This window comes from Xiphias gladius, chromosome 6 (genome assembly GCF_016859285.1).
Source record: "Xiphias gladius isolate SHS-SW01 ecotype Sanya breed wild chromosome 6, ASM1685928v1, whole genome shotgun sequence".
In the NCBI taxonomy this organism is placed as follows: domain Eukaryota; kingdom Metazoa; phylum Chordata; class Actinopteri; order Istiophoriformes; family Xiphiidae; genus Xiphias; species Xiphias gladius.
Window position 1 is genome coordinate 7,305,523 of NC_053405.1, and position 12,001 is coordinate 7,317,523.

The window sequence follows — 12,001 nt, forward strand, 5'->3', positions numbered from 1 at the left end:
AAATGACTGCAGATCAACAATTGTACTAGTAGTATTGGGGTTACCATCTCAGAATAATGTCCTCAAATGGCAACAACAGGATGTTTTCCTATTCTTCCCTGTCTGCCAACATGGTATGAATGCGCCATTACCTTCCTGGCCTCCTGCATCCTGTTAAGCTGGACAGAGATTTGGGAGAAGGGAGGTCTCTCATATGGCCGATCCCTCCAGCACTGCCTCATCAGCTCATAGCTGGACAGAGAAAGAAACATGGATGTATATGTTAAAATGGAGGAAAGAAAAAACAGAATAAGCTCATATCATTAGCCAGAAAATTCTTAACACTTACACCTCATCATCACAGTTTTTGGGTTTCTCCATCCTGTATCCTTGTGGCAGTTTTTCATAAAGCTCAGCACATGTCATCCCACAATATGGTGTGCCACCTGACACACACGCACAAACGAGAAGGGGAGAAAAAGAGTTTATGATCGTGCTGGTGATGGCGATTGTGGGTAAAGTAATAATAATGATTCGTCACCATCGTGTTACCACCAATTCAAACATAGGAACGCACGACAAAATGTAGATACGATTGCAAACAAAGCAAGATTTCCCAAAATCTTAAGAATTGCCCATAAACTGTTTAGCAAGAAATGTAGTTCAAGATCTGTACTCAGTGTTACGAATTTACATGGGAGTAAATGGTAAAGCTTCTGGGCTGAAAGCAATTGGGTCCATTTCGGGCTGTGTACTCACTTACCTAAGCTTACAATTTCCCAGAGGAGAACACCAAAAGACCACCTGGGAGAGCGGATACAAAGATGAGACAGAAATGTCAGTAAACTAGAGAAGACATAGAGGAAAAAAAGGAATTAAATATAAGAGTTGCACCTGAAATTAATAAGTTACTCAATATCTTATACTAACCTGGGACTTGATTTTGTTGATCATTTGTAATAATAATATAAAAGTTAAAACTTTGTGAAAACCAGCATCATCTCACACCTGCTGACCCACATATACAGTAAACGATGAATTATCTTGAATTAAGTAACTAGACTCCGTTAAATAATTGTATTATGAAGCTGTTGCATGAAAAATCTCCTGATTTTCATGATTTTACAATGCATTGCACAGGAAATATGCACGACATCATTTGGAAATTTAAATGATCAAATAAATATGCAGAGGAATACCTTGAAAATTTTAAAGGTGGAAAGGCAGATTACAGCACCATAAAACCACCAACTTTCCTGTAATCTGATTAGCATGTGTCAAGAAAAATAACCCTAGTTTCAGGTCACAATACTGTGTGATAGATCATATGAGCTGACAAGTCCTGTTTGTCCTGTCAGCCCTTTTGCTCTGACTCACAACTTGTTTTCTGTCTTTCCCTCATTGTCATTCTTATTAATCTTTACAAATCTCTCTGACCTTACAGGCTGCCTTCACACTTCTTTCATTAGCCTGTTCTCCACTGTTTATAAATAGGCACCAGTTGACAGACCAACGTCTTAGTCTGTCTGCTAAGTCGTACCCAAGGCTTCCTGGTTTTGCTTATCAGTTACACAGCACACTGTTATCACTCTACCAGCGGCAGAGGGATGATTTGTAGTTTTCTGCGGCAAGGCGCTTTGTGGTGCACACAATCAAAACTACTCTAGAAGCTGAAATGTTTTCAAAAAAGGTTCCTGTAAAGCTAAAGAAGAAACGAGAAGAGAATCACGAGTATTTTAAGTTCTTGATCAGAGATTGTTCATTATCGGAATACAGTACCCATCTATTTCAGGAAGTGGTTCCTTAACCACTTAACCCATCACAATCTGTCATCTAGCCTACCACGGTACTCAGTATACCTATAAAGTTCTCAGAAATATTTTTGTATTTGGTACAGCAGTTTCAGATTTAGACATGTTATTCTAGATGTTGAAGCTCCTGTGTGTTAAACATTTAGAGCTTGGCCATCCCTGAAAAGCCCCACCTATCGCAGTGAGTGCAAGAGTTAAATGTTAGTTTAACAGAGGAGGTGACAGTGTAACTCACACATCACTCTTGGTCGTATACACGCTGTAGTTCAGGGATTCGATGGCCATCCAGCGCACAGGCAGCCTCCCCTGAAAGCCAAACAACACGTCAAACCTTCTACCTTATGAATGTCTACATACAGCATCAAAAATAAAATAGGAAAATAAATAAATAAATGCATTTTAAAATATGCTTAAAGCTGTATGATAAAATGCCCGATTGTTTCCTTGGTGCCACAAGCTGATAATGGAGAGCCTGCCAACATTACAAGTCCACAGCCCATTAGAGCAGTGTAGTACACTGCTGTGCTACCATTAGACACTGCCCTCTACAGGTGATTTCCGGTCAAAATCGAGAAATCACCTGTTCAAAGCTGCCGTCTGAGTAGCATCGTACAGAAAAAAAACAATCAGAACTAGATGAAAACAAATGAACAAAAACATTCCTGGGCTATTTAACTGCATTTGATTTCAAGAATAATAGGCTTTTTAATAAACTGACAGACTAATGATATTACACTGCGGTGTCGCAAATTTACATTACGTGCAGTAATCCTCTCTTAACTATCTATTACTATTTGTCCGTGCAACTGATTAGTTTTTTTTTGCTCTTTCACAGAAGAACCTTACGCCTTCAACATGTGAGAAATGTGTGCATTATTACAACCAGTGTGAGGAAATACATGGATTACAAAAGGCCTTGTCTCCCAAACGACCAGTGCCCCCTGCCGGCTGTAACCAAACAAAATCAGAGCTGAAAACTGTGCGCGTCTGTGCGTGACCTCAGCACTCACCATTGTCTTCTTAACGTAAACTTCCTCACCGCGGGACAGGCCGAAGTCTGCTATCTTCGCCACAAGGTTGTCCCCTACGAGAACATTCCTGGCTGCCAAATCCCTGTGAATGAACTAGTGCCAAGAGAGTGGAGGGTAAGAGAGTCGTTATCGCTGATAATAGAACCAGACCTGATGCATGAATACTTCATGCATCACAGAAACATCATGATTATATATGTTTGAACAGAAATCACATTTTTGTGGCAAAAAAATACCCCTCCCTCAAACGTTTTGTTTACCTTTAAAAGGTAGTAGTAACTGTAGTAACTGATAATATAATATCTGGGTCTGGATGATTTAATAGGTCAAGTAAGTATAAAATGTCCGTCTTAATGGACAAAAGATATAAACAAGCTTCTAATATAATAATATGCCTGGGTAATGTAAACCAGGAACACTGTTGCACTTAGAAGCAGTTATTACTTAAATTATTACTTATTGCATCTTCTTCTGAATGACTACTCATTTAACACTCAGCTCTATTACACGTACAAAATAATCTATTAAGTATATTACTCGTGTAATGATGGCAGTGCATGTACTATATAAATTATGTTGCAATTCAGTTATAAATGTATTATTAGTTTTTTTTTCTTACATTATTATACTTCTGCCCTATTAGAAGGCCATTTTTCATTAAATCTTTCGAGGTTATTTAATTAATATTTTTCCAAATTTCAGTCATTTAATGACATCATCAACTTATTGTCATGGGGGAACTTGATGAAAAGCCTTTTATGAGAGACTTTAAGAACAGAGATACAAAAATTTCAAGAAATTGGACACACACACAGACACACACACACACACACACACACACACCTGTTTGTCACTCAGGTAATGCATCCCAGTGGCTACATCTACAGCGAACTGCAGTAGCTGCTGGGAGGTGAGGGTGGAGGCAGTGCCATGCTCTTTTGCAAATGCGGGGTCGGTCTCCAACACTCTACTCTTCCTCAGAAAGTCGAGGAGGTTACCGTAGGGAGCGTATTCGATGGCTATGTACAGGTAACCTGGAGAGGACAGAAGGACAGAGGTTTGCAGTTTACCGCATAATCTATACGGGCATTGTATCCCTCTCATCCTTCCCATACAGTTTCAACCTTTTTTCATCTACCGTTTGATGTGTTGAAATCTCCGTGAAGTCTCATATTCATTAAAAAAAATCATGGCTCCTGCTAATAAACAGTCTTCTTCTTCCAGGCCTTGGCTGGCCTGCCTGCATTAGCCTGGGAAGAGACCCAGCTACACCTGGTAAGAGGCTTGGCCTTCAACAGTCCTTTCTTAACACACACACAGAGAGATAGACCAGACCTTTCATGAAATCCTCACAGAGCTCAACCAGATGGCTGAGGCTTTTTTAATACACGACAGCTTCCAGGCAAAGCCAGAGTTCCTACAGGTCACGAGGCAGTTGCGCTTGCTGGAAGGTTTTCTCGTTTCACCAGAACCGGGGAGAGTCCCAACACAATTAGTCAGTACCGTATGTGGAAGGAAAGAATAACAGGGAAAGGGACAAACTGGTCGAGAACTGGAACCTCACACAGTTATGTTCCTTTTGAGCTACAAGAGGTTATGTTAATCAGGACATGTTGTGTTTCCTGCAGTAACCGTTTTCCAAAATAATTTCTTTGCCCAAAATTAAACAGTAACAGATCTTTCCAGGCATATAAGATAATATCCAATCCAATACTGTATATGGATTTTGGTGTTTTGTCCTCTTACCAATTAGAAACTACATTATTTTAGACTCTTTTTGCAGTGAGGAAAATGTTTGTCATGTAGATGAGCGGACCAACGTCTAGACACCAGTAAAAGTTTTATGCTATGGTAGCTGATCCGAATGATGCTGTCTATTTGGTTGTTCAATCTTTGTCACTGACATTTGGGTATCTTTCAAATATCTACTGTGTTCGCTTCCTTCTCCCGTCCTGCCGCCCCCCTGGATACATTTCATTCTTTCACAATGTTGTTATCTGAAGAATAAATCTGCTCCGGACCTCTGTAAGATGAGAATGTGTGTGAGAAGCAAACAACACTGTATATGTCTAATTTTTTGGAAAATGACAAATGCTCAGTGGATCGGATAAATAAAAACCTGAAGCCAGACAGAAATGAAGCAGTACACTCTTAAATGCCAAAAACAGCAGTATTTCCATTGAAAGATAGTGACTTTGTTTGTTGCAATAAAAGATATTTTTACAGCTTTTCCAATGGAAATTACTCTAAGCAAAGGGAGAGGCAGCACAGTGAGACCACATACAAATTGTATGTTAAAGAAATGTTAATTCCTGAAAGTATCCCGATCGCTTTCCTTCTTTATTTTCATGCCTTCTTCCATTTTAACTTGTGTGCTTTCCTCCCTGCACACTTCGTTCCTTTCCCTCTTAGCCCCTTCCTTCCTCCTCCGTCCTCCTACTCCATCTCACTATATCTGCTTGCAAGTTGAACACCAAGCCGGTCTTTTCATAAAAGCAATACGCATTTGTCATTGTAAGCACAAAAAAATATTAAACAGTACTTTAAAATACTGTAGAGGAAAACAGTATTTATCAGACCCTTCTGAAGTAGATGGGGCCTGAATTGATTGATGCAATTTAACGCAGAATAGAAAAAAACATGATGGGAGACTAAGCACTCAATGATGAAAATATTGTACGTTTTATCTAAATATTTGTATATATGTACTTATGTTCATGACTGTTCAAAACTATGTTAATCACAAGCATTGGGTTCTACTGCTGTAGTTGAGGTGTTATAATTGATTTTTTGTGCTCTTATCACTGATTTAACCTGAGTTAAAGAACAGATGTAAACACAGTAGATTGAAGGTCTGCCGAGCCAAGTGCTACTTGAAAATGAGACCAGTGGGGAGACACTCTGAATTAGACAGATGTTTGCTTTTCAAGGCTGATTTGGTTTTGCAATGTCCACACTGATGTACTCTCCATACTGGACTTCCTCTCTCATATGGTATCAATCTTTGATCGAACCCAAACAATTCAATTATTCGTTGCAGAAGCCATCAGATACAGCTGGAGGATACTCGTACTCAATGGTACGAACTGGGGCCAAGGAAACCTTATACAAACACATGCCACAGCAGTTTGGTTATGAGGCAAATGGACAAATCAAACAAATGTGATAGTGAAAAAGGCTTCTGGTAGACAGTGATTATTTAGTTTGGACACATTCGGGGGGCTTTCCAGGTGCAGATGACAAAGGATCAGAAGAGATGGGAGTTTCTGTTTAGATCTCAAGTAGGAAGAATTTAACCTGTTCGTGTACAGTGCTACATACTGGGAAGTAACTAGCTGGATAGATAAGGATAGACAAAACTTGGATCTCCTTAGGCAATTACTGTCTGCAGAACACTGACTAGTACATCAGCATATAGTAAAGCCGCTATTGACGTACAGTACTGTACATTCCACAATATATTCCATAGGTATATTACATCTCTACATTTCTTTAAATGTATTTTCTGTCTTCCAGAAGATTTTTTTTTAACTTGCTGTAGCCTGACATTCTAAAATTCTGCCAGTGTTCATCAAACGTCTAAGGAAATATATGGTCTGGACACTAGACTGCAAGGTAACATACATGCAGCCCTCTACGTTTTGCCCCCCACAACGATTTGTATGAACCTCTGTCCCTGCCCAGAACCTTAGTGCCCAAACGTGCCCATCAATATTTCATTAAAGCCCAGAAATGGAAAGCACATCCATATTCATGAAAGCCACTAGGTGTCGCTCACTCACCTCTGTTCTCACAGGCTCCGATGAGGTTGATAATGTTGGGATGCTGGCCTAGTTTACACAGCACCTCCAGCTCCCCTGCAAAGTCTCTGTGGTCATTCTCTGAGGCAAACTCTGCAGGAAGATCAGCACAGACAGGATTGTTAAACAAAGCAGCTTCAGCTGGAGTCTTTGAAATGAAATTTCCACATCAGTCAGAGAATGCAGTTCGCTGGGATTATATTTGCTCTGTGTCTGTGTGTGATATACTGTATACGCATCTGTATACGTCTGTGATTTTTTTTGCATGACTGTGTCTAAGAAATACCTTTCAGCATCTTGATGGCTGCGCTCATCTTATTGCCGTCCTTCTTGATCATGGCTTTGATCACCTGGTTTAAAAACGGTTGTTAGCTTAAATGTTTGACCCCATGCATCAGGAGTGGCAACCACAGGAGAAGCATTTCAAATTATGAGAAAGTGCATTAAGAGTCTAAACACCTGGCCGAAGTTGCCCTCTCCAATGACATCCTCAAACTTAATGTCCTCCCATTCAAGGATTGGATAGGTGAGGGGCTCTGGTGTGGGCTTGGGCCGCCGTGTCAGGGTCAGAGTTCCTGAGTTAAACTGCAGAATAGTCTCTTCACCCTGGGGACGTAAACAGTTTAAAGCACTGCAATAAATACACATATATTAAAGTAGGACTTTAAAACACAGTCGCACAAAAAAATCTTCAGCAAACACTCTGAATCGAAACACTGGTGTATTCTTACTGATCCAGACTGGTAGGTGAATGTGCGCCGACGGTTGAGCAGTGTCTTGCGGATAAAGAAAAGAGCCAGCAGTGCCAAGAGGATGGTCACACAGGTGACAGTCACAGAGCCCACCACTGCCACCAGCAGCTGGTAACTGTCTCCAGCATGACTCCCAGCCACACCCTGGGTGGTCGGAGTTAAACTCTGAAAGCCTTTTTTTTTTAGCAGAGGGGAAGAGATGGAAAGGGAGGACGGGGGGCCAAGATGGAGAGAAAAAAACAAGTAAGGAGATGCAGATGATTTTCAGACAGTGGAGAAAAAATTAATTTACACACAACAAACCATAAAAAGCCCCTAATTTATGGCAGAATGCCATTCCCTTTGAAAAGAATATTAATTCCAGTAATTAAAAAAATTGCCCTAGTGTGCCAATCCTGAGAGGAAAGGCTTACAACAAGGTTTCCTCAAACTTTTCTGGTCTGATATTCCATATTTAATTTCCAAATAGCTTATATTTAGAAAGTTGTCATGTGAATTTAAATGACCTACTATATGGAGTGCTTTTGAATTCACTTTTCAAGAACCTGTATGGAGCTACAGATGTGTGATGAAGAAATTATGATCCATTTTATTAATTCTAACCGAATGCAACAATATCAAGATGTCAGTCATAAAAATCTCCTGTGAACCTGTTTACAGCATATCAGATCCTGCTGAAGTAATGACAGATAAAGGTGGGTGAGCAGACAGTAAGCTCCTACTCACCATCCCCTTGTGTCATCGCCTGAACAAACTTGCTCCACTCTCCAGGCACTTTGGAGAAAGCCCTCACTCTGAATTGGTAGAGCGTGCTGCCGTTCAGTGCTGTCACGTCTTTGGTGGTCTTGTTCCCGTCATCTGTGTCCACCCAAGGGTGAGGGCTCCCCTGGCCGACTGGCTGGTACTCTATGATGTATTTAATGATGCCTCCGTTGGGATCTTCAGGTGGCTGCCACCTCACCTGGATGGCTGATACGGACAGGGGCAGAGCCTGGACGTTGCGTGGAGACGACGGACCTGAGGCACAGAGATTTTATCATTGTTAGGGTCATCAACAGTGATTCTGTGACCCTGTAGTGTAAAACAAAACTGGCGCTCAAATCAAAGGCCTTCAGGCTTGGTTGCTCTGGGCAAGCTTTGGAATCAAACACTAGGTTTTAAAAGCATTAATTACCACTCTGTTGGATGGATCTGTTTCTAACATGTTGATCACCGCTGACTGCCACACTAGGACTGATTATGCCTTGACACCTAACCATTAGCTGCTAAACTTTTCCCCAGTTCACACAAACTTTGTGGGCAGAGAGAGAGAGAGTCACCAAGCAAGAGCCAATCATACTCTTTTCTTAATTCTCAACCTATCACTATATGGTATATTGCACTAGGCAAACCACTGTAAACAAATTAAAACCTGCTCTGAAAATCCTGCAACATTTAGATGGAGCATTCAATGCAACTTGTTCCTAACCAACAGCAGAGGTTTTAGTTACCCTGGCTGTTGATGCGGAAGTGGTAGGGCTTGGATGGTGGCCCCTGGCTGCCACAGTTGATGAGGCGCACCACCACGGTGTAGTCTTGTTGGTACTCCAGGTTGTGGAACTTGGTGGAAAGCACATTGAGCAGGGTGGTCTCCTCCAGCAGTTTCTTACTGTAGGGCGGTGGCCCGAAGAGCTGCACTAAAAAGCCACTGGCTGTGCCGGAATTAATGCCATTGTTGGCGGGCAGACGCCAGCGCACAGTGGCATTGCGGCCTTCCACCGAACTGATGTCAATCTCAGGTTGAACTGTGGGCTCTGCGGTGACAGAGAACACATGATGAGCTGAGGAGACTAACAACTCCTTGTTTATTTCTGCTCATTAAGTCAGTTCCCTCAAACTGACAACAAAGTATTTCAAATTGAACTGAATGGTTTCTAAACTTAATTTTGATTTTGTTTTATCTAACTAATTTCACTGGTGAGCAGCAAGAATCAGTAGGTGGCAGTGGTTAGCACTGTTAGCTCACAATAAGAAGGCACCAGCTTCAAATCTTGGCCCTGGATCTTTCTTTTTTTTTTTGCCTCATGTTAATGCAGATACACTAATGTTTCTTTTAGCTCTGTGACTGACCGTTGACCTGCCCGGGGTGTTTTCTTGTCCAAATGTACAGGCTTCAGCACCCCACATGAGATCAAATGGATGAAGAAGAAAGATAAATGACTACGAAAATACAGGGTTTGTTGATGCAGAATTTCATTTGGATCATTTGGCATGTTAAATTAAGCTTCTCATCTCTTGTTGGAGGTCTTTAACTGTTTTGTGGTCCTTTTCAAGTTGCATACCACATGACTACAACATCCTTGGTTCGATTCCGGTCCAGGGACCTTTGTTGCGTGTCATACCCCCCCCCCTCTCATTCCCCCTGTTGACACTATTACAAATACTTTGTGCTTGTGCAAGAGAACAATGTTCCCTTATAACAAATAAAATTTGTTCCATTTTACACATGGATCTAACCACATATTGCCAAAGAGTCAGATAGAACTATCTACTATTACACTCCAAAACAGACACGCTTCTATTTTAGTTTTTCCATCAACATTCCTGCACTCACACTCTCAGACGTGCTCTCTCCCTCTGCACCACAAACATTGAGGAATACAATCCCCGTCTCTGGCATTTGCATACAGGTGGTTTGTGATTCCTAGACCTGATCCCACAGGTTCTTCATTTCTTTTTAACAAAGAAGTGGCCACGGATAATTTGAGTCCACTTGCATCTTTCTATATTTGCCTAAGACTTGAGTCACCAGGACAGATATCCTCACGGGGGAAAAGACAACTGGCTCTCTTAGGCGTGGGAAAAGCACTGCTCAGCAAAAAGTAATGAGAATTTACTATTACTCTAACTAGACACAGGATAACTATGCTTGCGTAAGTTCTGTGGTCAAGACTATAGACATTTGTTCCCAGGCAAGACTTCCAGATAAATATACTCAAGTACGATGTTTGTGTGTTCCCTATGAACTGGACAGCTCAGTTATCTATGGGTCTTACCGGGACAATCAGTCTCCATGATGGCCTCTGGCCCTACGTCCCCCTCTCCTCCTTCTCCAGGACGACTAAGCTGGACACGGACACGGTAGCGTGTCGAAGGCTCCAGGTTCATCAGCGTGATGGGCTCTTTGTCACTGTAGACTGAAATAAAGTGGATGTAGGACTAGATGATTACACAAGATTTTACTTATGGTTCACGGAAAGAATTTTAAATAACACTTTGCTTAAAACGCACATCTATAGAAGTATTATAGATACATAGAATATACATATAAATTATTCATAATGCAGAGGTTATACATTTATTAGTTAGAACTTTACAAGATCAGTTGTTCTAGGGAAGAAAAAGGTGGGTACTTGAACTTTGTGGGAGATAATACACACTCTTTGAGAAGATCTTTTTGTTTATATAACCTACAGCAACCTATGGTGATGACTGGTTACTGCACTGTTTGCTTTCGCTGCAACTGAACAATGAAATATAAGTTAAAAGAAAATCTTCTGATAACGCTGCTTTCTGCGATGAAGGCCGACTAAATGATTATATCTCTGCCTCTTACCTATGATGGAGGACCAAGAAAGTCCGTTCTCCACAGGCTTGTAGAGGAGCCTGGTGGAGACAATGGGGCCATCTCCTCGGTGGGAGACAACTGGCATCACTAGCAGCTGCTTACTCCTCTTTTCCAGCAGTTTTGGAGCAGTGGTGGGCACCGGGGGCTCTGAGTGGACACAGGAAAAAGTTTCACTCACAAATCTGACATCTTTGTTGCTGTAGTGTGCAGTGGCAGCCTATTGGAAAGCATAAAATAATAATAGTATCTTTTCCTCTCTCGATATTAATTTAAATCTTCTCAGACAGACCTTTAATGGTGAGGTTGAACTTGTGGGAGTCCTGGCCTCCATTGGTGGAAACCCTGCACTCCCACAAGCCTCCTTGTTGAGCACTCAGGCGAGGGATTTCAAACAGGGCCGTACTCTTATTTGAGTCCATGGTGGTGTGAGAGGCCTGAGAGTAAAATACACAACACACAATTGCAATGCAATGCATGATAAAAAACCCATTTCCATTTCCTGTGCCTATTTTTACTGTTGAGGGATGCATGTAAAGAACACTCTGAGAAATTTCTTTGTTCCTGTGGGAAGTGCTCGTACAATTCTTTATCATGTTGTTTCTATTAACAAGGAAACAACACACACACAAAAAATAATACAGAAACTGAACATGTCGTTTACAGGCAACACGTGGTAACTGCTGCACTGTAGAGTGATACAGCCTTATCTGGTCAGACCATTGTGTTGTTGACTTCCTCAGAGCTCGATTCAACCTTGTTCTCATCAGTTCAGACTTAAAGGCACAGTACAATTGAACTTTATTCTTTGGCTTATGTCTCATTACATGACAATGTTGGTAGGGATCCACAAGTTGCTTTATTCATTTTACGTAATAACTGGCTCATTGATAAGATAACTGTTAGCTTTTATACATTTAAAGGAATAGTTTGACATTTTGTTTTCTTGCTGAGAGTTACATGAGAATATCGCTCTCCTGTCTGTGCATTAGGTATGGTGCTAAGCATTTTAAAGCTGAATTTG

At 41.2% G+C, this 12,001-nt stretch overlaps 1 protein-coding gene across 4 annotated transcripts in view; it reads right to left on the bottom strand.

The window, feature by feature from the left end:
- tie1 (tyrosine kinase with immunoglobulin-like and EGF-like domains 1) overlaps nucleotides 1–12,001 on the bottom strand; it is a 35,018-nt gene that overhangs the window by 1,678 nt on the left and 21,339 nt on the right. For 3 of the 4 annotated variants that reach the window (XM_040128416.1, XM_040128414.1, XM_040128413.1), the window contains 15 exons: nucleotides 11,270–11,414; nucleotides 10,969–11,127; nucleotides 10,409–10,549; nucleotides 8,864–9,166; nucleotides 8,100–8,390; nucleotides 7,353–7,546; nucleotides 7,081–7,227; nucleotides 6,908–6,971; nucleotides 6,604–6,714; nucleotides 3,665–3,855; nucleotides 2,801–2,914; nucleotides 2,026–2,096; nucleotides 743–783; nucleotides 329–425; nucleotides 132–231 (listed from right to left, as the gene is read on the bottom strand). In XM_040128416.1, coding sequence (XP_039984350.1) covers nucleotides 132–231; nucleotides 329–425; nucleotides 743–783; nucleotides 2,026–2,096; nucleotides 2,801–2,914; nucleotides 3,665–3,855; nucleotides 6,604–6,714; nucleotides 6,908–6,971; nucleotides 7,081–7,227; nucleotides 7,353–7,546; nucleotides 8,100–8,390; nucleotides 8,864–9,166; nucleotides 10,409–10,549; nucleotides 10,969–11,127; nucleotides 11,270–11,414 — 2,169 coding nt within the window. The remainder of the gene's footprint in view (nucleotides 1–131; nucleotides 232–328; nucleotides 426–742; nucleotides 784–2,025; nucleotides 2,097–2,800; nucleotides 2,915–3,664; nucleotides 3,856–6,603; nucleotides 6,715–6,907; nucleotides 6,972–7,080; nucleotides 7,228–7,352; nucleotides 7,547–8,099; nucleotides 8,391–8,863; nucleotides 9,167–10,408; nucleotides 10,550–10,968; nucleotides 11,128–11,269; nucleotides 11,415–12,001) is intronic. The other variant, XM_040128415.1, reaches the window with a different exon arrangement.